Raw genomic sequence first — 26098 nt, forward strand, 5'->3', positions numbered from 1 at the left:
TCACACACACACACACACCACAGGAGGTTGGTGGCACCTTAATTGGGGAGGACAGGCTTGTGGTATTGGCTGGAGCAGAATAAGTGGAATGGTATCAAATACATGTTCCAGCCATTATTATGAGCCATCCTCCCCTCAGCATCCTCCACTGAAACTCACAATGGGGAATTTAAGCAGATTTCTCTGGGGGTATGTGCCAGTGATGCTAGACTATCTCCACCCTGCACTCAACATTTTTTATTTTACTAGGCAAGTCAGTTAAGAACAAATTCTTACTTTCAATGACAGCCTAGGAACAGTGGGTTAACTGCCTTGTTCAGGGGCAGAATGACAGATTTGTACCTTGTCAGCTCGGGGATTCGATCTTGCAACCTTTCGGTTACTAGTCCAACGCTCTAACCACTAGGCTACGCTGCCGCCCCATATCTAGAGGATAGATACATACTGTGTGGTTGTCAGTATAGCTATTGTTCTGTATTTCAATCCAATTCACTGAATTCATGATGACCTCAGGAATGTTTTACTAGCCTGAAATCTTTTTTATTTCAACGATTCTAATCGTGAACCAGGGACCAAACCACATGAGCAATTTTTTGTTGTCTTTGAGAGTCACCAGTGGTGGAAAAAGTACCCAATTATCATAATTGAGTAAACGTAAAGATACCCTAATAGAAAAGGACTCAAGTAAAAGTGAAAGTCATCCAGTAAAATACTACTTGAGTAAAAGTCTAAAAGTATTTGGTTTTAAATATACTTAAATATCAAAAGTAACTGCAATTGCTAGAATATACTTAAGTATCAAAAATAAAAGTATAAACCATTTCACATTCCTTATACTAAGCAAATCAGACTGCACGATTTTATTTGACTTTTTTTATTTAAGGATAGCCAGGGGCACACTTCAACGCTGACAATTTACAAATGAAGCATTTGTGTTTAGTGAGTCCGCCAGATCAGAGGCAGTAAGGATGACCAGAATTCTCTTGATAAGAGTGTGAATTGGACCATTTTCCTGCCCTGCTAAGCATTCAAAATGTAACGAGGACTTTTCGGTGTCAGGGAAAATGTGTTGAGTAGAAAGTACATTTATTTTATTTAGGAATGTAATGGAGAAAACATAAAGGAACAGATACCAAAAAAACTACTTAAGTAGTACTTGAAAGTATTTTTCCTTAAGTATTTTACAACACTGATGGTCACATAGTGTATGTGTAAGAAAAAGTTGAGGCTTGTTTCTAAGTGTCAATATTGTGTGTTGTTGCATGCACACACTGTATCATTACTTCCCAATGTTTTGGATGAGTGCAATTTCTGGGATTGTCAAACAGTATATGTGTAAAAAAAATTGTAGAGTCATACGATTGTGAAAATAATTAGTCACTGCTGTTGTAAAAACGTTATTCCAGCCAGAGTTACAGATTAACTTGCTCTCTAACACGGCTCCATTGAGCTTCCTCTGTCCTCTTCCTGCACTCTCTCACTCTTTAATAACACTATCCTCTCCTCTCAATGACAGCCCATCACCTTCACTAAGACACTACGCTACCCACAATTCTCTCCTGCAGCACCTGCACACCTGACCTAGCCTGCCAATCAGCAGGTCCCACCTATCCCCTCTACACCCCACGCATGAGTTGTCGTCCCCAGCAACCACCTAGCAACCACCTAGCCTCAGCCGTACCGTAAACCGTCACTGTATGCCGCCATATCGTGTTTTTTTGTTTCATTTCTATATATTTTTCTCCAGTACATTAATATTTTTACTTTTTCTTTCCTTTCCTTCCATTCCATTTCCCCTCCGCTCCCCACCACTGCTTATATCCTACCACCACCCCACTCGGCAGAAGAACCTATCACTCCTACACTTATTACCTGTAAGTAACCCACTTTGTGACTGAAAACGCTTAGTGCCATGCTTTCTCTATCTGCGACCACCGCCTTGATTTACCATGCATGAAACCTCTTGGTAACTTTCCTTTCTCTCCTTTCAAACTGACAGCCAAGGCTTGAGCTGTCTAACACTGGCTTAGCAGCTAACGCTTAGCAGCTAACGCTCTTAGCAGCTAACGCTCTTAGCAGCTAACGTGCTTAGCAGCTAACGCGCTTAGCAGCTAACACGCTTACCTCAAGGTCCAATTTGAAGTCCAATTGCAAAGTGCTATTGCAAACATGTTTACAAGAGTGGATAACAGATAGTTTTTCCAATTGATTTAGATCAATTATCTTCTAACGCTCAAATGAGACAAAATGCTCTGTTTTAAATTGTGACGACACTCCAGCCAATGCTTTAGTTTGAAAAGGGACCTGGATCAGTCGCTACTATTCTAAACCAGTTAGAAAACCCATAGACGTAGATACTATATTTCTAAATACACATAGAAAAAAAATACACATCTCAGTTTTCCCCTTGCATTGTGCTTTCTAGAGTATATTGTGCTTTATTGACTAAGAGGGAAACTGTCTTCTCTGTAACCAAAGTAGCATTGCTCCATTGGAATGCCCAACTAACCCAGCCCAACCCATTTCAGAATAGCTGTGCGAGCATGAGACAACGAGAGGAGGTCGGTTTTGTGTCCGATGCCTCTCGGCCTAACCCTGTCCAAGGATCCACCTAAACCCGCCAACTCCCATGATTCTCTCTGTCCGTTCTCATTTCAGCGCATCTTTTAAATGTTTTTGTTTATTTTCCGCCATGTTTTAGATCAGTGGTTTGTGCATGGCTCTGTTGACAGCATGTGAATTTCTCATCAGTATCCAGGTACAATAGTGCTAAAAGTCTACTGTGATGGTGACGATAGCTCCGAGTTTGATTCTATGTACTCTGAGTGTAGCAAATGAGCAAAGAAGTATTGTAGCCAGCATTGTGTATTAGAGCTATGGATTATTTTACTAATATACAGTAAGTGAAACGTTTGGACACACCTACTCATTCCAAGGTTTTTCTTTATTTTTACATTGTAGAATAGTGAAGACATCAAAACTATGAAATAACACATATGGAATCATGTAGTAACCAAAAAATTGTTAAACATATTTTATATTTGAGATTCTTCAAAGTCACATTTTGCCTTGATGAAAGCGTTTCACACGCTTGGCATTCTCTCAACCAGCTTCATGAGGTAGTCAATTGGAATTCATTTCAATTAACCCGTGTGCCTTGTTAAAAGTTAATTTGTGGAATTTCTTTCCTTCTTAATGTGTTTGAGCCAATCAATTTTCTTGTGACAAGGTGGGGGGTATACATAAGATAGCCCCATTTGGTAAAAGACCAAGTCCATATTATGGCAAGAACAGCTCAAATAAGCAAAGCGAAACGACAGTCCATCATTAATTTAAGACATGGTCAGTCAATCCGGAAAATGTCAAGAACTTTGAAAGTTTCTTCAAGTGCTGTCGCTGAAACCATCAAATGCTATGATGAAACTGGCTCTCATGAGGACCACCACAGGAATGGAAGACCCAGAGTTATCTCTGCAGCAGAAGATAAGTTCATTAGAGTTACCAGCCTCAGAAATTGCAGCCCAAATAAATGCTTCAGAGTTCAAGTAACAGACTAATTTCAACATCAACTGTTTAGAGGAGACTGTGTGAATCAGGCCTTAACCTCTTGGGGCTAGGTGGGACGCTAGCGTGCCACCCGTGGTGCACTCCATCAACAGCAGGTGCATTTCAAGAGCGGCAAATTTGAATCCAAATAAATGTCAAAATTCAAATTTTTCAAAAATACAACTATTTTACACCATTTGAAAGATAAACATCTCCTTAATCTAACCACGTTTTACGATTTCAAAAAGGTTTTACGGCGAAAGCATAAATTTAGAGTATGTTAGGACAGTACATTTACAAGAGTTGTGTGTAATGTTTTGTCAAGTCAAAGACAGGGTCACCAAAACCATAAAACCAGCTAAAATGATGCACTAACCTTTTACAATCTCCATCAGATGACACTCCTAGGACATTATGTTAGACAATGCATGCATTTTTAGTTCTATCAAGTTCATATTTATATCCAAAAACAGCGTTTTACTATGGCATTGATGTTGAGGAAATCGTTTCCCTCCAATAACCGGCAGTCAAGTCAGCGTCACAAATTAAATAATTAAAATGAGAAAACATTGGTAAAATATTATATTGTCATTTAAAGAATTATAGATTTACATCTCTTGAACGCAATCAACTTGCCAGATTTAAAAAATAACCTTACTGGGAAATCACACTTTGCAATAATCTGAGCACTGCGCCCAGAAAAATACGGCGTTGCGATACAGACTAGACGTCATGTTGGGGAGATCTAAAATCGAAAATACTATGTAAATAATCCATTACCTTTGATTCTCTTCATCAGATGTCACTTCCAGGTATCACAGGTCCATAACGAATGTAGTTTTGTTCAAAAAAGCTCATCATTTATGTCCAAAATCTCCGTCTCGTTAGCACATGATGTAAGCCAGCCGGACTTCTCGTCATGAACGAGGGGGAAAAATATATTTCCGTTCGTTCAAACATGTCAAACGTTGTATAGCATAAATCATTAGGGCCTTTTTAACCAGAACATGAATAATATTCAAGGTGGACGAATGCATACTCTTTTATAACGTATTGGAACGAGGGTACCCAACATGAACTCGCGCCAGGTGTCTAATGGGACATCATCGTTCCATGGCTCTTGTTCGGTCAGATCTCCCTCCAGAAGACTCAAAACACTTTGTAAAGGCTGGTGACATCTAGTGGAAGCAATAGGAAGTGCCAAAATATTCCTAAGCCCCTGTGTTTTTCAATGGGATAGGTTTAAAGTCAATACAACACATCAGGTATCCACTTCCTGTCAGAAAATGTCTCAGGGTTTTGCCTGCCAAATGAGTTCTGTTATACTCACAGACACCAATCAAACAGTTTTAGAAACTTTAGAGTGTTTTCTATCCATATATAATAAGTATATGCATATTCTAGTTACTGGGTAGGATTAGTAACCAGATTAAATCGGGTACATTTTTTTTTATCCAGACGTGCAAATGCTGCCCCCTAGACCCAACAGGTTAATGGTTGAATTGCTGCAGTAAACCACTATTAAAGGACACTGGGAAGAAGAAGACTTTCCTGGGCCAAGAAACACAAGCAATGGACATTAGACTAGTGGAAATTTGTCCTTTGGTCTGATGAGTCCATATTTGAGATTTTTGTTCCAACTGCTGTGTCTTTGTGAGACGCAGAGTATGTGAACGGATGATCTCCGCATGTGTGGTTCCCACCATGAAGCATGGAGAAGGAGGTGTGATGGTGTAGGTGTGCTTTGCTGGTGACACTGCCAGCAATTTTGTTTACCCTTCAAGGCACACTTATCCAGCATGGCTACCACAGCATTCTGCAGCGATACGCCATCCCATCTGGTTTGCGCTTAGTGGGACTATCATTTGTTTTTCAACAGAACAATGACCCAACACACCTCCAGGCTGTGTAAGGGCTATTTGACCAAGAAGGAGAGTGATGGAGTGCTGCATCAGATGACCTGGCCTCCACAATCCCCTGACCTCAATCGACTCGAGATAGTTTGGAATGAGTTGGACTGCAGAGTGAAGGAAAAGCAGCCAACAAGTTCTCAGCATATGTGGAAACTCCTTCAAGACTGTTGGGAAAACATTCCAGGTGAAGCTGGTTGAGAGAATGCCAAGAGTGTGCAAAGCTGCCATCAAGGCAAAGGGTGAAGTCTCAAATATAAAATAGATTCTGATATGTTTAACACTTTTTTGGTTGCTACATGATTCCATATATGTTATTTCATAGTTTTGATGTCTTGACTATTATTCTACAATGTAGAAAATAGTACAAATAAAGATGACTAGGTGTGTCCAAACTTGACTGGTACTGTATATCAGAGTCCTAGAGTAAGAATAGCTTCTGCGATTCCTTGGGTTAAATGTGTCCTTGGTTTGCGATTTCCAAGTCTGTCGATTGTTCAGTTAATTTGCTTTGATTAAAAAAACGGCAGTTATTTCATTATTAATTGCAGGTACTTGTTAAATACGCAGTCAATCAGAACATCTGTACATATATCCAGAAATAAATAGTTATTTTTGGGACAGAGACAATGGCATTCATGCAGGAATGTGAGCTGGCTTCCGTGTGTGCCAACTTGTTTTCAGTAGGGGCGTGAGCAGCTCAGAGAAGCGCCACAGAGAAGACCCCTCTGGCTAGGATTTGAATAAGACTCTGCTGAATGTCCATAGGGGGAAGAACAGAAGAACAGATAAATCCCAGATATGAAGACATTTTATCTATTTATATTCTAGCTATATACCCCTTCCTCTCTGTATTGGGAGCTCCTTGTGTAAATCGTCTCAGTGACTTCCAAAACATGCTTTTGGATTGGTATACCCAGTTTAGTGTTCCATGGAAAGAAGAGAGGGATTTTTAAAGTGGGAGATGCGGTCCAGCTTTTCTCTTTCTCCATCTATACCTCTTTCTCCCGCTCTCTCTCTCTTTCTCTCGCTCTCGCTCTCTCTCTCTATTTCTCTCTTTCTCTTCATTCTCTTTCTCTCCCCTCTCTCTATTTCTCTCTTCATTCTCTCTCTTTCTCGCTCTCTCCCCTCTCTCCTTTCTCTCTCTCCTTTCTCTCTCCCCTCTCTCTCCTTTCTCTCTCCCCTCTCTCTCCCATTTCTCTCTCTCCCCTTTCTCTCTCTCTTCCCTTTCTCTCTCTCCCCCTTTTCTCTCTCCCCTTTCTCTCTCTCTCTCCCCTTTCTCTCTCTCCCCTCCTTTCTCTCCCCTTTCTCTCTCTCTCCCCTTTCTCTCTCTCCCCTCCTTTCTCTCTCTTTTCTCTCTCCTCTCCTTTCTCTCTCTCTCTCCCCTCCTTTCTCTGTCTCTCTCTATCCCTATCTCCCCTTTCTCTCTCCCCTCTCTCCTTTCTCTCTCTCCCCTCTCTCCTTTCTTCTTTCTCTCTCTCCTTTCTTTCTCCCCTTTCTCTCTCTCCCTCTCTCTCTTCTCTCTCCCCTCTCTCCTTTCTCTTCTCTCTCCCCTCTCTCCTTTCTCTTCTTTCTCTCTCTCCCCTCTCTCCTTTCTCTCTCTCCCCTCTCTCCTTTCTTTCGCTCTCCTTTCGATCTCTCTCCTTTCTCTCATCTCTCCTTTCTCTCTTCTCTCCTTTCTCTCTCTCCCCTCCTTTCTGTCTCCCTCTCTCCTTTCTCTTTCTCCCCTTTCTCTCTCTCGCCTTTCTTATTTCTCTCTCTCCTTTCTCTCTCTTCTCGCTCCCCTCTCTCCTTTCTCTTCTTTCTCTCTCTCCCCTCTCTCCTTTCTCTCTCTCTCTCCACTCTCTCCTTTCTCTCTTCTCTCCCTCTTCCCTCCTTTCTCTCTCCCCACTCTCCTTTCTCTCTCTCCCCTCTCTCCTTTCTCTCTCTCCTTTCTCTTTCTCCCCTTTCTCTCTCTCTCCTTTCTTCTTTCTCACTCTCCTTTCTCTTTCTCTCTCTCTCCTTTCTTCTTTCTCTCTCTCCTTTCTCTTTCTCCCCTTTCTCTCTCTCTTCTCTCTCCCCTCTCCTTTCTCTTCTCTCCCTACTCTCCTTTCTCTCTCCCCTCTCCTTTCTCTCGCTCCTCTTTCTCTCTCCCCTTTCTCTCTCTCTCTCTCCCATCTCTCTCTCCCCTCTCCTTTCTCTCTTCTCTCCTTTCTCTCTCTCCCCTCCTTTCTCTGTCTCTCTCTATCCCTATCTCCTCTTTCTCCTCTCTCCTTTCTTTCTCTCCCCTCTCATTTCTCTCCTTTCTCTCTCTCTGCTCTCCTTTCTCTCCCCTCTCATTTCTCTCTCTCCTTTCTTCTTTCTCTCTCTCCTTTCTTCTTTCTCCCCTTTCTCTCTCTCTCCTTTCTCTCTCTTTCCCCTCTCTCCTTTCTCTCTCTCCCCTCTCTCCTTTCTCTCACTCTCCTTTCAATCTCTCTCCATTCTCTCTCCCATCTCTCTCTTCTCTCCTTTCTCTCTCTCTCCCCTCCTTTCTCTGTCTCCCTCTCTCCTTTCTCCCTCCCCTCTCTCCTTTCTCTCTCTCTCCCTCCTTTCTCTGTCTCCCTCTCTCCTTTCTCCCTCCCCTCTCTCCTTTCTCTTTCTCCCCTTTCTCTCTCTCGCCTTCTTTCTCTCTCTCCTCTCTCCCCTCTCTCCTTTCTCTTCTTTCTCTCCTTTCTCTTCTTTCTCTCCTTTCTCTCTCTCCCCTCTCTCCTTTCTCTCTCTCCTCTCTCTCCTTTCTCTCTCCCATCTCTCCTTTCTCTCTCCCATCTCTCCTTTCTCTCTCCCATCTCTCCTTTCTCTCTCTCTTCCCTCCTTTCTCTGTCTCCCTCTCTCCTTTCTGTCTCCCCTCTCTCCTTTCTGTCTCCCCTCTCTCCTTTCTGTCTCCCCTCTCTCCTTTCTGTCTCCCCTCTCTCCTTTCTGTCTCCCCTCTCTCCTTTCTGTCTCCCCTCTCTCCTTTCTGTCTCCCCTCTCTCCTTTCTCTCTCCCATCTCTCCTTTCTCTCTCTCTCCTCCTTTCTCTGTCTCTCTCTATCCCTATCTCCCCTCTTATTTCTCTCTCATCTCTCCTTTCTCTCTCCCCTCTCATTTCTCTCTCTCTCCTTTCTTCTTCCTCTCTCCTTTCTCTTTCTCCCCTTTCTCTCTCTCTCTCGCTTCTCTCTCGCTTCTCTCTCGCTTCTCTCTCGCTTCTCTCTCCTTTCTCTCTCTTCTCTCTCCTTTCTCTCTCTCTTCTCTCTCCTTTCTCTCTCTTCTCTCTCCTTTCTCTCTCTCCTTTCTCTCTCTTCTCTCCTTTCTCTCTCTCTCCCCTCCTTTTTTTCTGTCTCTCTCCCCTCTCTCTTTTCTCTCGCTCTCCTTTTGCTCTCTCTCCTTTTGCTCTCTCTCCTTTCTCTCTCTCCCATCTCTCCTTTCTCTCTCTCCCATCTCTCCTTTCTCTCTCTCCCATCTCTCCTCTTTCTCCTCTCTCCTTTCTTTCTCTCCCCTCTCATTTCTCTCCTTTCTCTCTCTCTGCTCTCCTTTCTCTCCCCTCTCATTTCTCTCTCTCCTTTCTTCTTTCTCTCTCTCCTTTCTTCTTTCTCCCCTTTCTCTCTCTCTCCTTTCTCTCTCTTTCCCCTCTCTCCTTTCTCTCTCTCCCCTCTCTCCTTTCTCTCGCTCTCCTTTCAATCTCTCTCCATTCTCTCTCCCATCTCTCTCTTCTCTCCTTTCTCTCTCTCTCCCCTCCTTTCTCTGTCTCCCTCTCTCCTTTCTCCCTCCCCTCTCTCCTTTCTCTCTCTCTCCCTCCTTTCTCTGTCTCCCTCTCTCCTTTCTCTCTCCCCTCTCTCCTTTCTCTTTCTCCCCTTTCTCTCTCTCGCCTTCTTTCTCTCTCTCCTCTCTCCCCTCTCTCCTTTCTCTTCTTTCTCTCCTTTCTCTTCTTTCTCTCCTTTCTCTCTCTCCCCTCTCTCCTTTCTCTCTCTCCTCTTTCTCCTTTCTCTCTCCCATCTCTCCTTTCTCTCTCCCATCTCTCCTTTCTCTCTCCCATCTCTCCTTTCTCTCTCTCTTCCTTTCTCCTTTCTTCTGTCTCCCTCTCTCCTTTCTGTCTCCCCTCTCTCCTTTCTGTCTCCCCTCTCTCTCCTTTCTGTCTCCCCTCTCTCCTTTCTGTCTCCCCTCTCTCCTTTCTGTCTCCCCTCTCTCCTTTCTCTCTCCCTCTCTCCTTTCTCTCTCTCTCCTCCTTTCTCTGTCTCTCTCTATCCCTATCTCCCCTCTTATTTCTCTCTCATCTCTCCTTTCTCTCTCCCCTCTCATTTCTCTCTCTCTCCTTTCTTCTTCCTCTCTCCTTTCTCTTTCTCCCCTTTTTCTCTCTCTCTCGCTTCTCTCTCGCTTCTCTCTCGCTTCTCTCTCGCTTCTCTCTCCTTTCTCTCTCTTCTCTCTCCTTTCTCTCTCTCTTCTCTCTCCTTTCTCTCTCTTCTCTCTCCTTTCTCTCTCTCCTTTCTCTCTCTTCTCTCCTTTCTCTCTCTCTCCCCTCCTTTTTTTCTGTCTCTCTCCCCTCTCTCTTTTCTCTCGCTCTCCTTTTGCTCTCTCTCCTTTTGCTCTCTCTCCTTTCTCTCTCTCCCATCTCTCCTTTCTCTCTCTCCCATCTCTCCTTTCTCTCTCTCCCATCTCTCCTTTCTCTCTCCCCTCTCTCCTTTCTCTCTCTCTCTCCTTTCTCTCTCTCTCTTCTTTCTCTCTCTTCTCTCCTTTCTCTCGCTCTCCCCTCCTTTCTCTCTCTCTCCTCTCTCCTTTCTCTCGCTCTCCCCTACTTTCTCTCTCTCCTTTCTCTCTCTCTCCTTTCTCTCTCTCTCCTTTCTCTCGCTCTCCTTTCTCTCGCTCTCCTTTCTCTCGCTCTCCTTTCGCTCTCTCCATCTCTCCTTTCTCTCTCTCCCATCTCTCCTTTCTCTCTCTCTCCCATCTCTCCTTTCTCTCTCCTCTCTTTCTCCTTCTCTCTCTCCTCTCCTTCGCTCTCTCTCTCCTTTCTCTCTCTCCCCTCTCTCCTTTGCTCTCTCTCTCCTTTCTCTCTCTCCCCTCTCTCCTTTCTCTCTCCTTCTCTCTCTCTCTCCCCTCTCTCTCTCCTTTCTCTCCTTTCTCTTTCTCTCTCTCTCCTTTCTCTCTCTCCCCTCTCTCCTTTCTCTCCCCTCTCTTTCTCTCTCTCTCTCTCTCTCTCACTCCTTTCTCGTCTCTCTTCTCTCTCTTCTATCTCTCCCCTCTCTCCTTTCTTTCTCTCCCCTCTCTCCTTTCTCTCCCCTCTCTCCTTTCTCTCTCTCCTCTCTTTCTCCTTCTCTCTCTCCTCTCCTTCGCTCTCTCTCTCTCCTTTCTCTCTCTCCTTTCTCTCTCTCCCCTCTCTCCTTTCTCTCTCCCCTCTCTCCTTTCTCTCTCCCCTCTCTCTCTTCTCTCTCCCCTCTCTCTCCTTTCTCTCCTTTCTCTTTCTCTCTCTCCTTTCTCTCTCCTCGCTTTCTCCTGCTCTCTCTCTCCTTTCTCTCTCTCCCCTCTCTCCTTTCTCTCTCTCCCTTTCTCTCTCCTTTCTCTCTCCTTTTTCTCTCTCTTCTCTCTACCCTCTCTCTCCTTTCTCTCCTTTCTCTTTCTCTCTCTCCTTTCTCTCTCTCTCCTTTCTCCTTTCTCTCCTCTCCTTTCTCTCTTCCCTCTCTACTTTCTCTCCTTTCTCTCTCTCCCCTAACTCATTTCTCTTTCTCCCCTCTCTCCTTTCTCTCCCCTCTCTTTCTCTCTCTCTCTCTCTCTCTCTCTCTCTCTCCCCTCTCTTTCTCTTTTGCTCTCTCTCTCCTTTCTCGTCTCTCTTCTCTCTCTTCTCTCTCTCCCCTCTCCTTTCTTTCTCTCCCCTCTCTCCTTTCTCTCCCCTCTCTCCTTTCCCTCTCTCTCCCCTCTTTCTCCTTTCTCTTTCTCTCTGCCCTCTCCTTTCTCTCTCTCTCCCCTCTCCTTTCTCTCTCTCCCCTCTCCTTTCTCTCTCTCTCCCCTCTCTCCTTTTTCTCTCCTTTCTCTCTTCTCTCTCCCCTCTCTCTCCCCTCTCTCCCCTCTCTCTCCCCTCTCTCCTTTCTCTCTCTCCCCTCTCTCCTTTCTCTCTCTCCCCTCTCTCCTTTCTCTCTCCCCTCTCTCTTTTCTCTCTCCCCTCTCTCTTTTCTCTCTCTCTCCTTTCTCTTTCTCTCTCTCACCTTTCTCTCTCTTCTCTCTCCCCTCTCTCCTTTCTATCCCCTCTCTCCTTTCTCTCTCTCCCCTCTCTCCTTTCTCTCTCTCCCCTCTCCTTTCTCTTTCTCCTTTCTCTTTCTCTTCTCTCCTTTCTCTCCTCTCCTTTCTCTCTCTCTTCTCTCTCCTCTCTCTCCTTTCTCTCTCCCCTCTCTCCTTTCTATACCCTCTTTCTCCTTTCTCTTTCTCTCTCTCTCTCTCCTTTCTCTTTCTCTCGCTCTCTCCCTTCTCTCTTTCGCTCTCTCTATCCCTCTCTCCCCTCTTTCTTTCCCCTCTCACTCTCTCCCCTGTCTTTCTGTCCCCTCTGTCCTTTCTCTCTCTCCTTTCTCTCTCTCCCCTCTCTCCTTTCTCTCTCTCTCTCCTCCTTTCTCTCTCGCTCTCTCTCCCCTCTCGCTCCCTCTCCTTTCTCTCCCTCATATTCTCTCTCCTTCATGCTCTTCCCCTGCCTCTCCTTTTGTCTCTCCCTCCCTCTTTCTTTCTCTCCCCCTCTCTTTTTCTCTCTCTCTTCCTCTCCCCCTCTCTTACTCTCTTTCTCTCCCTCTTTCTGCTTCCCTAGTCTTCTGTCCTTCATGCTCTTCTTCTCCTTCTCCCCCTCTCTCTCTTCTTGGCCGTTTAAGTAGGAGTAATATGGTAAACGGTGTGAGATTATGCCTCTCAGTTCACGTCAGGGCCGCCGAGCCGTGAGCTCATGTTTAACAGCGCGTCGCTTGCCACTCGCCTTAGATTGAGCCGTCACGCGCGCCCGTCGCTCTAATGAAATATTGAATGCAGTTTGCCTTTGATCCGACGCACACTACAGTAGAGAGAGCAGAACAGGTGGAGGCAGGGGAGAGAGGAAGAGAGGTCTCTGGGGAGAGGTCTGTCCAGATTTTTACATTTGATTTACTAATGATACCATTGCTCCATTGGGATACATTGAAGTGGAAGAGATCAGGTAGTAAATGGTACAGTGTATGATCCTGTGTTCAAATGGACTCGCTGCTTTACAGTAGAAGTGTTGTATTATATTGAGTCAGGGCTGTAATGTAAAGAGCACTTCTGTCTCATACAGCCCTCAACCAAATGCTGAGGCTGGTACTGGGCTTGTTCCCTCCCTATGCAGATAGACTGGGGATGCATCCAAAATGGCACCCTATTCCTTATATAGTGCACTACTTTTGGTCAAATGCAGTGTGCTAAATAGTGGATAGGGTGCCATTTGGGACGCAGTCTGTCTGTGTGAAAGATGCAGAACTGCCAAGATGCCTCTATCATTTCCCTGGATGCCTTTTTCTGTGAGAATGGTAAAAGGCAGCATAAGACATCTTGATAAAACAAGAGCGGAATAACTGCTTGGGATGAGGGATGAGCTGAGCTGGACGCTTCCTCTCCATCTTCTCTCCCCGACGATCCTTTTTCCCCCTCTTTCTTTCCTGTGTACACACACACACACACACACAAAGGAAGAGAGAGAACCCATAGAGACAGGCACATTTAACTGTGGCCTTTCAGCAGCTGAGTAGGGCCCAGCCTGGCGCTTGAAAAAGCCTTAATTAAATCCTACAAGGAAGGGCTCACACAGAACAAGAATCAAATGAATTGCAACAAGGGGATGCACATTTGTCTGGCTGATAGGCACCGTCATTCCGAAGAAGAGCAGGGAAGTTGGAGAAGGAGGCAGTAAAAGAGGGAAGATGAGATAAGAAGACCATTTTGCTCGTCTGTTGTGGGACTCGACAGGGTTGTCCTTTAACTCCCTTTGTCAGTAAGGTGACAGGTCATTCCCAGGCCACCTTCTGAGTCGACACTCCAGTTTTCTCTGACCCCCTTCCTGTGTCACTGCAACGAGATAAACGAGGGTTGTATTGATTAGACACCAAATGGAGAAAGAAACTGAAACAGGGAGTAACTACCTGGACAAACTTTCAATGTTGTGTTCCATTGCTCAATGTTTTGCTGCTGTGTCCACTAATGAACATGACTCTGGCTACAGGGCTGGATATTAGATGCCACACTTTCCCCTGAAATGCTACTATTGAAGTGTTCACTTGGTATGCTTTGCCGAGCGTCAAACAAACTTGTTGGCGTAATTAAAAGGGAACGCACTAGAGCGCATCGTGGGGAATTTACAGGCCGTTAGACTAACTTTAGCTAATAGCGCCCAACCAGCCGTGCTAAATGGAATCAGCCGTCCTACCAGACCCTTGTTACACGAGAGGTGGCTGAACTTATATGCCACAGCCCTATAAAGGTGTCTCTGACGTGAACGCAATCACACACAGACACACACACCTAGCGCGCCACCCTGAGATGCATTAGCATTAATGGCACTCATCCGCTTCTCATTCGATTAGCATACATAACCCCTAAAGTGCAGGTGTCTCATGAACTGCGTAGTAAGTGGTGTTGCCAAACCTCGTAAGGTGCCCATTAGAGTGAGTAACGTGATTATAGCATAGGATCTGTACTGTACTAACACTGTACTGTGTTCAGGATTCCCTAGAGGTTCTCAATAGAACCGCTATATGATCCACTGACTGACACAACAAAGGGCAACTCCAGTTACACGGTTAGATGTAAAGCGGGGACACAATCAAACGTATTCCAGTTGATTTCCTGTAAGAGCGACTGTTTTCCAGCGGTCTAAATGAACTAGGTGAATGTAGACTTTTTCCAGTTTGATGGTTTCAGCAGCTAGTTATTACACCCAACTGTCAACACCCAGTGTATCTATGCCACTGTGTCAGGGGTCAGGAGTCATTTGGAGCATTCTTTTATATGGCGGCTCCGGGTCTAATGAAAGGTGTGCTGAAAACCCGATGTTTCTCTTGGATATAAAGGATGTGCTGCAAACACGGGTGACCCTCTGCGTTTAAACACCGGTAAGCGGTGTTGTGGGAGATCATACCATTTCTAAGAGCACCCGGTATATTTCACCTCTGTCTCCAGGGTCAATTCAGACTAGATTTATTTGGCCCAAAATAGATTTTATTTTTGTCTGCAACAGGTTCAAGAGTGTTACTGGATCAGCCTCTTGTCTGATGCCGCCATTGTACGTTGGGGGTCAAAGTGCAGATCCATGTCCAAATAAGAAATGACTGCTCCCACCACGAACACAGACTTTTATTCAGCGACTATGTTTCCAATTAACGTTGTGTGTTAGACCTCCGCAGGGTGAGAAGTCCATTCAATTTAGTGTTTTTTTCTCCTCTTTCTCTCCCTCTCTTCTTTATTATGGACAGACTTCTCCCCATCTTAGCTACTGTTGATGTGAAAATAACTTGACTGACCTGAACAGACCCCTGACCTCAACCCCAATGAACACATTTGGGATGAATTGGAACGCTGACTGCGAGCCAGGCCTAATCGCCCCACATCAGTGCTCGACCTCACTAATGCTCTTGTGGCTGAATGGAAGCAAGTCCTCACATCAATGTTCCAACATCTAGTGGAAAGCCTTCCCAGAAGAGTGGAGGCTGTTATTGCAGCAAAGGGTTGATCAACTCCATATTAATGCCCATGATTTTGTAATAAGATGTTCGTCGGGCAGACCATGAAAAACAGACCCAGACCATTATTCCTGCTCCACCAAACTTTATAGTTGCAGGTAGCGTTCTCATGGCATCCGCCAAACCCATATTTGTCAGTTTTACTGCCAGATTGTGAAGCGTGATTCATCACTTCAGAGAACGCATTTCCACTGCTCCAGAGTCCAATGGCGGCAAGCTTTACACCACTCCAGCCGATGCTTGGCATTGCGTATAGTAATCTTAGGCTTGTGTGCGGCATCTCGGCCATGGAAACCCATTTCATGAAACTCCAGACTAACAGTTCTTGTGCTGATGTTGCTTCCAGAGGCAGTTTGGAACTCAGTAGTGAGTGTTGCAACCGTGAACAGCTCTCGACGGTCCCGCTGTGTGCGCTTGTGTGGCCTACCATTTGATGAACTGACTTGTTGGAAAGGTGGCATCCTATGATGGTGGCACGTTGAAAGTCACTGAGCTCTTCAGTAAGGCATTCGACTGCCAATGTTTGTCTACGGAGATTGCATGTCTGTGTGCTTGATTTTATACTCCTGTCAGCAACGTGTGGCTGAAATAGCCAAATCCATTAATTTGAAGGGGTGTCCACATACTTTTGTGTATATAGCAGAGGTGGGACCAAGTCATTGTTTTACAAGTCACAAGTAAGTCTCAAGTCTTAGCACTCAAGTCCCGAGTCAAGTCAGGCAAGTCCGAGTCAAGTCCTAAACTTTGAGTTTTCAGTTCTAAACAAGTCATAATGTGCTCTTTACCAAATGTAATACCATTTCATGTTTTTAACAAGAGTAATAGTTAGTATATTACATTTCCTCAAATCATGAATGCTTTTTAAAAATATCTATATTTATTACTTTCCAAATAAATGTTATATTTCCATGGAAATACATGGGTAGCCATGAGAAAGACCCCCCAGTTGTAGCTCAATCTTGGATGCAATGATCACGTTCCCGCACTGACTGACTGTGTGGAGGCTCATTGATTTAACGTTACGTTAGCCTACATGATACACTAGTAAAGTAATAAAATATATAGCTGTCGGCTATATTAGCCACGACTTACCGTTCTTTGTGCAGATTCAAATGTCGAACAAAGTTGGAATTTGTTGCGCCTCTGTCTGTAATTTTCTTCCCGCATGTTTTGCAAGTTGCAATCCGTTTTTTGTTGATACTATGTCGTCTTTATATCCGAAAATAATAATTTGGGGTATCATCTTTCCAAGGGCTCCAACTGAATTCACCCGCCGACGTTCCTCTGCACTGCCACGCACAACTTTATCTCAGCTGGCACAATTTGATTGGCTGCTGTCTGATTCAAACTGTAATCCGTTAAATGAAGAGTTGATGCGCTGCACACTTTTTTAATAGCATCATTTTTAATATTTGGGCTTGGGGAGGGTATAAGGCTCAAGTCCAAGTCAAGTCACGAGTCATTGGTGTTAAAGTCAAAGTCGAGTTGCAAGTCATCATATTTGTGACTCGAGTCCAAGTAATGTGACTCGAGTCCACATCTCTGGTATACAGTGTAGCTTTCTTTGACCTCTAAAGGCTTTGACTGAGGAAATGTTAATGTCTTTATATATGAATAAATAAAAGTCTGTTAGTGCGTTAGGGGAGGGACGGTGCTGGAGGGAGAGGGGAAATATTAAAGATTTACTCCGGGATCCAACTTTGTAACATATTGCACGAGTTGGATTCGTAACATATTACACAAATTGCAAAATTCCTAACATATCACATGAAATGGATGACATAGTACACAATTGGTTGACGTATAATAATACACAAAAAACGGGGTCCACTTTTGGCTCATGAGCATCACTTTCAAAACTACTGGCTGAAATTATACAAGCGTTTGAGAGTGCATCTTTAAGATATTTCACTATGACTGTTTATTGACAGTGTTGCAGGTGATGCTAGGAGGAGTGGCACACACACACACAGATGAGGACCGAGACGAGGGTAACCTAGCTACTGTACCTCGGTGAAGACTAATTCATTGACGGCCATATTGTTTCCCTGCACCAATGTGACAAATCATGTACAGTATTGAGATGGCTTCTTTTTTTACACTTTGGTTCGATATTAAACCATTTGAAGATTGAGTCAAACTGTGACAAGCAATTCTAAACAAATCGTACATACTGTAGACACAAGAGGCAGCTAGTGGAGTTCATTGTATAAACAGACAGGCTGGTGTGGGTATTAGCTGTTGACACCCCAGGGCTCTAAACAATGTAAATAACAGGCTGCTCAATAGAACTTAATCAACAACCATATTTGTGTACACTCTTGTGTCACAAGTCACTGAAAAATAAAAGTAGCATTAAACCTAATGAAGTTTGACCAGGGACTCAGAAGACTCTTTGCCTTTCCTTCATGTAGAATCATCCGATGTTGGTCATTAATATTTCAAGCTGCTTACACACATCCCAAAAAGCATGGTTGGTTCCATCAAGTCTGCTTTGAAGGATGACATAGAGATATATATGTTTCTATTTTACAGACAGGTCATAATAAATCAAATCAAATCAAAGTATTTGTCACGTGCGCCGGGTACAACAGGTGTAGACCTCACAGTGAAATGCTTACTTACAGGCTCTAACCAATAGTGCAAAAAAGGTATTAGGTGAATAATAGGTAAGTAAAGAAATAAAACAACAGTAAAAAGACAGGCTATATACAGTTGTGTCCAAAAGTTTTGAGAATGACACAAATATGAATTTTCACAAAGTCTGCTGCCTCAGTTTGTATGATGGCAATTTGCATATACTCCAGAATGTTATGAAGAGTGATCAGATGAATTGCAATTAATTGCAAAGTCCCTCTTTGCCATGCAAATGAACTGAATCCCCCAAAAACATTTCCACTGCATTTCAGCCCTGCCACAAAAGGACCAGCTGACATCATGTCAATGATTCTCTTGTTAATACAGGTGTGAGTGTTGACGAGGACAAGGCTGGAGATCACTCTGTCATGCTGATTGAGTTCGAATAACAGACTGGAAGCTTCAAAATGAGGGTAGTGCTTGGAATCATTGTTCTTCCTCTGTCAAACATGGTTACCTGCAAGGAAACACGTTCCGTCATCATTGCTTTGCACAAAAAGGGCTTCACAGGCAATGATATTGCTGCCAGTAAGATTGCAGCTAAATCAACCATTTATCGGATCATCAAGAACTTCAAGGAGAGCGGTTCAATTGTTGTGATGAAGGCTTCAGGGTGCCCAAGAAAGTCCAGCAAGTGCCAGGACTGTCTCCTAAAGTTGATTAAGCTGCGGGATCGGGGCACCACCAGTACAGAGCTTGCTCAGGAATGGCAGCAGGCAGGTGTGAGTGCATCTGCACGCACAGTGAGGCAAAGACTTTTGGAGGATGGCCTGGTGTCAAGAAGGGCAGCAAAGAAGCCACTTCTCTCCAGGAAAAACTTCAGGGACAGACTGATATTCTGCAAAAGGTGCAGGGATTGGACTGCTGAGGACTGGGGTAAAGTCATTTTCTCTGATGAATCCCCTTTCTGATTGTTTGGGGCATCCGGAAAAAAGCTTTTTTGCCTTTTCCAGCATGATGGAGCACCTTGCCATAAGGCAAAATTGATAACTAAGTGGCTCGGGGAACAAAACATAAATATTTTGGGTCAATGGCCAGGCAACTCCCCAGACCTTAATCCCATTGAGAACTTGTGGTCAATCCTCAAGAGACGGGTGGACAAACAAAAACCCACAAATTCTGACAAATTCCAAGCATTGATTATGCAAGAATGGGCTGCCATCAGTCAGGATGTGGCCCAGAAGTTAATTGACAGCATGCCATGGCAGATTGCAGAGGTCTTGAAAAAGAAGGGTCAACACTGCAAATATTGACTCTTTGCATCAACTTCATGTAATTGTCAATAAAAGCCTTTGACACTTATGAAATGCTTGTAATTATACTTCAGTATTCCATAGTAACATCTGACAAAAATATCTAATATCTAAAGACATAATGACACCAATACTATATTAGATTTTAAAAACAATGCTACTGAGAAGAAACTCAAAGCCAGTAATTGAGTAGTGAGTGTTGCATCCGAGGACAGGCGGTTTTTACGTGCTTTAACACTCGGCGGTCCCGTTCTGTGAGCTTGTGTGGCCTACCACTTTGCGGCTTGCTCCTAGACGTTTCCACTTCACAATCACAGTTGACCGGGGCAGCTCTAGCAGGGCAGAAATTTTACGAACTGACTTGTTGGAAAGGTGGCATCCTATGACGGTGCAATGTTGAAAGTCACTGAGCTGTTCAGTAAGGCCATTATACTGCCAATGTTTGTCGATGGAGATTGCATGGCTGTGTGCTCGATTTTATACACCTGTCAGCAACGGGAGTGGCTGAAATATCTGATTTGAAGGTGTGTCCACATACTTTTGTATATATAGTGTAAGAGCGTTTAGTGGACGTTAGCCTCGCAGGTCACACACAGCTCCGTCCGTGGTTTTATGACAATCTCTACTAATGAAGAGACATCACATCACAGGCTCCAGCAGTCCTCTGTCTCTGTGTCCATCCGCAGCCATCGTCGCGGGCCCCACCGCTGGAGTCCCAGAGCCCCCACCGCCAAACATCAAGATTTATCTCTGCAAAAAGACAACTAGAATGGGTTTCATGCAGTGCTGTCTCTGCCTGCTGCCGTGGACCGAGTGCCTCGCTCCAGGGTAGGGTACCTTCCTTCTCTGCCTCTCTCACTCTCCTGAGGCCTAGGGGCCATCAGTCCCCCACCCCATCAGAGGGGCCAACACCACAAGAGCTTTTGTGCTTTTATTTATATGTTTGTGGGCAAAGAGAAACTTTTTCTTCTCTCTTTAAAAGCCTGTCCTCTTTTTTATTTGCATTCGCTCGCCGTCTGATTCCATTTGCTATTTTTCAGGTTAAACTTTAAACAACTCCAAATGCCTGTGCTTATGCAAAAACCGGAATAGAAAGGAATAAAAAAATGATCTAGTGTAGCGTTAGAAACGGAGCGATCGGAGGAGTCCTTGGGGAGTGTTGTGACCAGGCATTAGGTATGCATGGGGGCCATGGATGGATGATGTGCTGGGGAGGGAGGGGGGCACAGCAGGGATGGTACAGCAGGGAGGGTACAGCAGGGATGGTAGTGAGCTCTCGTGTTTCCAAAGTTGTCCTTCCCGTTTCTGCTCTGTTTGCGTGGGGAGGGAAGGGAGAAGGGGGGGGATGGGATGGAGGGAAGGAGTGGGTAAACAACCATAGCTCGGACTGTATCTCTCACTGTTCCTCACTTTTCATTTGTCCTGTCTGAATTCATTCTGTTGAATCAGGTTATTTATACTGAACAAAAATATAAATGTAACATGTACATTTTTGGTCCATGTTTCATGAGGTGAAATAAAAGATCCCAGAAATGTTCTATATGCACAGAAAGCGTATTTCTCCCAAATGTTGTGCACACATTTGTTTACATCCCTGTTACTGAGCATTGCTCCTTTGCCAAGATAATCCATCCACCTGACAGGTGTGGCATATCAAGAAGCTGATTAAACAGCATGATCATTACACAGATGCACCTTGTGCTGGGGACAATAAAAGGCCACTCTAAAATGTGCAGTTTTGTCACAGATGTCTCAAGTTTTGAGGGAGCATGCAATTGGCATGCTGACTGCAGGAATGTTCCCCAGTGCCGTTGCCAGATAATTGAATGTAATTTTTTTGTCGTTTTAGAGAATTTGGCAGTACGTCCAACCGGCCTCACAAACGCAGACCACGTACGTGTATGGCGTTGTGTGGGCAAGCGGTTTGCTGATGTCAACCTTGTGAACAGAGTGCCCCATGGTTGTGTTGGGGTTAATGGTATGGGCAGGCATGAGCTACAGACAATGAACACAATTGCATTTTATCAATGGCAATTTGAATGCACAGAGATACCGTGACGCGATCCTGAGACCCATTAATTTGCTGCTATCACCTCATGTTTCAACATGATAATGCACGGTCCCATGTTGCAAAGATCTGTACACCATTCCTGGAAGCTGAACATTTCCCAGTTCTGCCATAGCCTGCATACTTACCAGACGTCACCAATTGAGCATGTTTGGGATGCTCTGGATCAACATGTTCGACAGCGTGTTCTAGTTCCCGCCAATATCCAGCAACATCGCACAGCCATTAAAGAGGAATGGGACACCATGCCACAGGCCACAATCAACAGCCTGATCAACTCTATGCGAAGGAGATGTCACACTGCATTACATTTACATTTTAGTCATTTAGCAGACGCTCTTATCCAGAGCGACTTACACTGCATGATGCAATGGTGGTCACACCAGATACTGACTGGTTTTCTGATCCACGTCCCTACCTTTTTTAAAGGTATCTGTGACCAATTGATGCTTATCTGTATTCCCAGTCATGTGAAATCCATAGAATTTATTTAAATTGACTGATTTCCTTATATGAACTGTGACTCAGTAAAATCGTATAAATTGTTGCGTTTATTTATTTGTTCAGTATTTTGTGTGTTTTAAAACAGGATGCTCCAATCCCCTCCACCCCTCCCCCCCAAAAAAAGTACAACAAAATGGTGCAACTATTCCACCAATGTCCCCAATGCATAATTTTTTTTGTAGCCTGTGCACTAGCAGCCGAAAATATTAGCATTTAGCTAGGCAAGGCCTTTTTGCGATGCCGCCTCTGCCTTTGCCACTTCCTTACTGTACCACAGCAGGGTCTCTACCCGCCTGTGTGTGTGCCAGCCTACTTTGCCAACAAACGCGCCCATCAAAGGGAATCTCTCATGTGAAGCTCTACGTTTCCCTCCCCCGGTGTCACTCATCCCCCGGCCCCTTCAGCAGCGCAGCACACCACCGCTTCCTCTGCGGGATTGATGACAGCCGCCACACTGTCACAAAGTGGAGACAATCTGTCGTTTGTTATCCCCCACCCCAGCGGTGCCTCGCTGAGCCAAGATGGCTACCATTCTTTCTTTCATGCACTCTTTTTTTCATTTTTTGTCGAACATTTTCCACCAGATCATTTTTTGGGGTCGAGACTGAAAGGTTCTGCCTGCGAGCGCTTAGCAGAACAAAAAAGTCCTGTGAAATTTACTTGGTGCAACTTTTTGGTACTCTGAAGCGAGACCATTCAATAAAAGCTCTGTTTACTTGTAATTTTGGACACAAAATCATACTGCCCCCTCCTATGTTCATCTGAACCTCTCAAAGCATTTCCGGACCTCCAACCCTGCCTCTTCACTGTGCTCCTCTGGCCAAAGAAGACCCATCGATCCAACACCTCCGGCGACATCAGTCCCTCTACCTCCCTCTACCTCCGTGACATTTTTCCCTGATTGGAGAGACTGAGGAGCACTTTCACATTTATTTTCCATTTCCTTTGTGCTCGCTCTCCACCGCCGCTCCCCGAGACAGATCGAGTCCTGACATTTGCAGGGAAATGGGCTGTGCCACCGCGCTTTGTCAAATCCCCGCCGCTGTTTGGGGAAGGGTTTCAATTACCCCCTCTCCCAGGTGGGTACATGAAACACAGATACTTTCAGAAAGGCTCCGAGCATCTCAAATGAAAAGGGAGATGGAAGCCTCTTTGCCGAAGTCCCCAAGCAAGAATTGGATTTGAACATAGAGACAAGTGTCAGTGAAAGTAAATGTCATTTTGCATTACAAGTTTTAAACTCTTTAAAAAAATAATACCGGTAGACAGTCTTTTTTTTCTTTTTAATGTATTCTCAATGCCTCGTGTATGTTGAGTCTCTGGGAGTGGTGAGTGAATGATCAACAATGTCGACAAGCAGCAGTATGCCTCTCCGCCTTTGAAGTAGGCCTAGTTATGGGCAATTCCAAAGTAACGGAATTACGCTGCCTCATATTTTTCACTTTACAATGTATGCCAAACATAAACCGTTCATTTGAAAGTTTAACAAACCATATAACTCTATACACAATTACTACTTTGAACAATTGACACAGTACATAAAAAAAATGTTTGGTAACATAATTATGGTAAAATTTCCCTCAGCTTTATTCTGTTACCAAACTTTGTATATGTACAGTTCTTCCTGTAAATGTGTTTTTATAAATTGTTCAGTGGAAATTGTTTGTAGTAGTCTGGTTTGTTCAACTTTGAAATTGTTGTTTGGTATACATTTTAAAGTGAAAAATCTCAGCGTAATTCCGTTACCATGGAATTGCCCTTATGACTATGCATGTCTCTATAAAACGCACCGGTGAACTTTTCTATCTCAAGGTGAAGAAAGCACTTTGTTATTCTTGTCCAATCTGTCACTGCTGCTGTTGTTGGCGTGGTAACACTGTAGTCCCCTGACTCCATGCAGATGCAGGAACTATTTGATGGGGAAACCTTGGGCTGTGAGCGCTTGTCTCACCGAGGACTCTCCAGTATGCAGGTTATGAGGTTTGTCCCACTGTTTTGTTTGCCATAGCACAGTTTCTCCTCTAAATAGGCCTTGAGCAAATCTGCTGACACCATGGAAAGCAACAGAATGGAGGAAAAGATGTATGCATTGAATATATCTCCTACTACTTTGTATTGGTTTTATACTCTGTCAGGAGATGCAATTAAAGCTACAAAGTATGCTGTCCGGTAGATGGTAGTTCAGTGATTCCTACCAGGCTTTAATATTGAGCCAATGTCAAATCATTTGTAGTTTGTTTGTATTGAGGCTTACATTGCAGCACTTCCTATGGAACAGCCCACGCAATGAGAGGTAGCGCACCCCACTGAATGAAACATCTCCCAGAGCATTCATATCTGGATTGCTCTTTTCCACATCATTAACTTTGACAACCTCAAATTAACTCTCTTTATTAAAAACCAAGCAAGAGAATGAGAAAAAAGAGACAAATGAAGTAAACGAAAACACGCTAACTGCACTTTTCATGGCAAACAAATTTGGAGGAACAGTTAAAACTATTAGCTTCCCGTAGATGGCCTTCCACTCAAATAGATGTTTGGTAACAGCAGGGAGTCAGGCACCGCCAGCGAGCCGGCTGCGAAATTGAATCCAAGCAGATTGATTCAGTGGCGTCGGCGGGAGAGCTTCATTAGCTCTTAGCTGTCCATTAACGACTAGCTCTTCTCTCCGGCAAGTTCTAGGGGTCACAAACTGCCTTAGCTCTGAGCGGCGGTGTTTACCGTATGTAAGATGAAGGGAGAGACAATTATACCCTTCCACGCTCCCCCCGCCTGTCCCCCCAGGCAGGTAGAACACCATTAAGTGGAGGCTGAGCACTCAAGCTATTAACCGCCTTGAGAAAATCACATTTCACCTCACCAAACACAAAGGAATCCTCCCTACCACGACAAAGATGGGCCCATATAATAAGCCGACATTGTCTGTCCCTTCACAAATTAAATGGCCTGACCATTTTCCATTGTTTTCTCTCTTTTGTGATGTTTTTTTTTTTCTTTTTCTGAGACCTTTTTTATCTTGTATCTAGCTGGTGAATCATGAAGTGTTTGTGTGCTGGAGTTTTGCCTCCAATTTAAAAGCAACAGGGTATGAGTTGTCTCCCGCTCGGCAACATGAATACGCTAAATGAGCTCACTAGACTCTCTGATTACCGGCTCCCTCTAATTTCAAAAGGCTCTTCCCAGACACTTTAATTAGTTCCTTAAGTGCAGAGAGGGAGAGAGAAGAGCGACCACTCAGTGACAAATCTCTGCCTCGGAGGCTCGCCTCGCAATTGAGACAAATACTGATTTAGATGATGACAAGGGGCAGTAAATTCCAAAGCTGGTATTTGCAAAGTGCCACAACGTCTAAGATTTAGGCTCCTGCGGTTAAAGCGAGGGATATTGCACTCTTCAGTGTTATTACCATCAGAAATGTCCTTGTAGTAAATCAGATTTGTATTAATTGCGGATATAAATTTGCATTCACTTGAAATACCAGCTCGTTTAAGACTCCAACCAGGTCCAATATTGGCTTGTCCACCGAGTCTATTTGCATCCAATTGGATATTGTGGGATTTATCTCTATCGGTTTATTTTTTCTAATAAATCTCTTGAAATTACGACAATGAAGTGGATGCAGGGACTTCTCGCTAGCAGAGTTTATAAATCTGAACTCTGTTGAATTAGCTCTCAAAGAGAAGGCATGAGCACTAGGGCCTGGGGAGATTTGTACAAACTCATTATAGAAATAGCCTTATTTAGAATACCCGTCTCTTGAGATTGTGTTTGTGTCACTTATCATATCGTCAGCTCTTACAGTATATGGGTAATGACAAGGTCAGCAGCACTCACACGCTCCCACTCGGAGGCATTGAGCTGAAAGCCTCCTCCACGTACAGTGCTAGTCATGTAGACTGTCTTCACCTGTAGAGAATGCCTGTGTCATCCTGTCTCGGCCTCTCTAGTCCAGTCAGCAGTACTGTATGGCAGGCTGATGAAATCCAACTGGACAGGGAGAAATGCTGTAGAGTTCAGCCTGAAGCAGGGAGAGAGCTAGGTGCTATATAGGGAAGGTGGCGTGTATCCAAGGTGGATACAGTACTTGTGGGGCAAAGAGTTTTTAGAAGTTTAGATACCAAGGGAGAGCATTAAAGTACATTTGACAATTCAAAATAGAGCTGCTTGTTGATACTTCTCAGAAGTTTAGCGCAGCCTGAAAGTTGGAGAAAGAACATTTGCAGTACTCATGTGCCGTGTGCATTGGTAAAGGCCCTCCGGCGAAATAGTGAGAGAGCAAAATAGAGAGCTTTTCTCTTTTTTCCATTCGTATAAAAGCTGGATCGACTGACCTTGAGTGTCTAAAGAGATGGGTGGCCGAGAGAGAGAGAGATGACTTTCATTTATTTATGTTTAATGCTCTGACTGAAATATCAGGTCGGACCTCGTTTTAGACCACTTAACGCCTCTGGGGGGGGGGGGCATGGGGTGTCTC

General features: G+C 44.3%; 1 protein-coding gene across 12 annotated transcripts in view; it reads left to right on the forward strand.

Annotated features, from left to right (window-relative positions):
* Positions 1 to 26098, forward strand: part of ptprma (protein tyrosine phosphatase receptor type Ma) — a 299714-nt gene that overhangs the window by 210042 nt on the left and 63574 nt on the right. For 6 of the 12 annotated variants that reach the window (XM_045710832.1, XM_045710833.1, XM_045710834.1 and 3 more), the window contains one exon: positions 1845 to 1874. The exons of the other annotated variants lie outside the window; for them this stretch is intronic. In XM_045710832.1, the coding sequence (XP_045566788.1) occupies positions 1845 to 1874 (30 nt within the window). The remainder of the gene's footprint in view (positions 1 to 1844; positions 1875 to 26098) is intronic. 12 annotated transcript variants of the gene reach the window in all.

Source organism: Salmo salar, chromosome ssa29, assembly GCF_905237065.1.
Source record: "Salmo salar chromosome ssa29, Ssal_v3.1, whole genome shotgun sequence".
Classification (NCBI taxonomy): domain Eukaryota; kingdom Metazoa; phylum Chordata; class Actinopteri; order Salmoniformes; family Salmonidae; genus Salmo; species Salmo salar.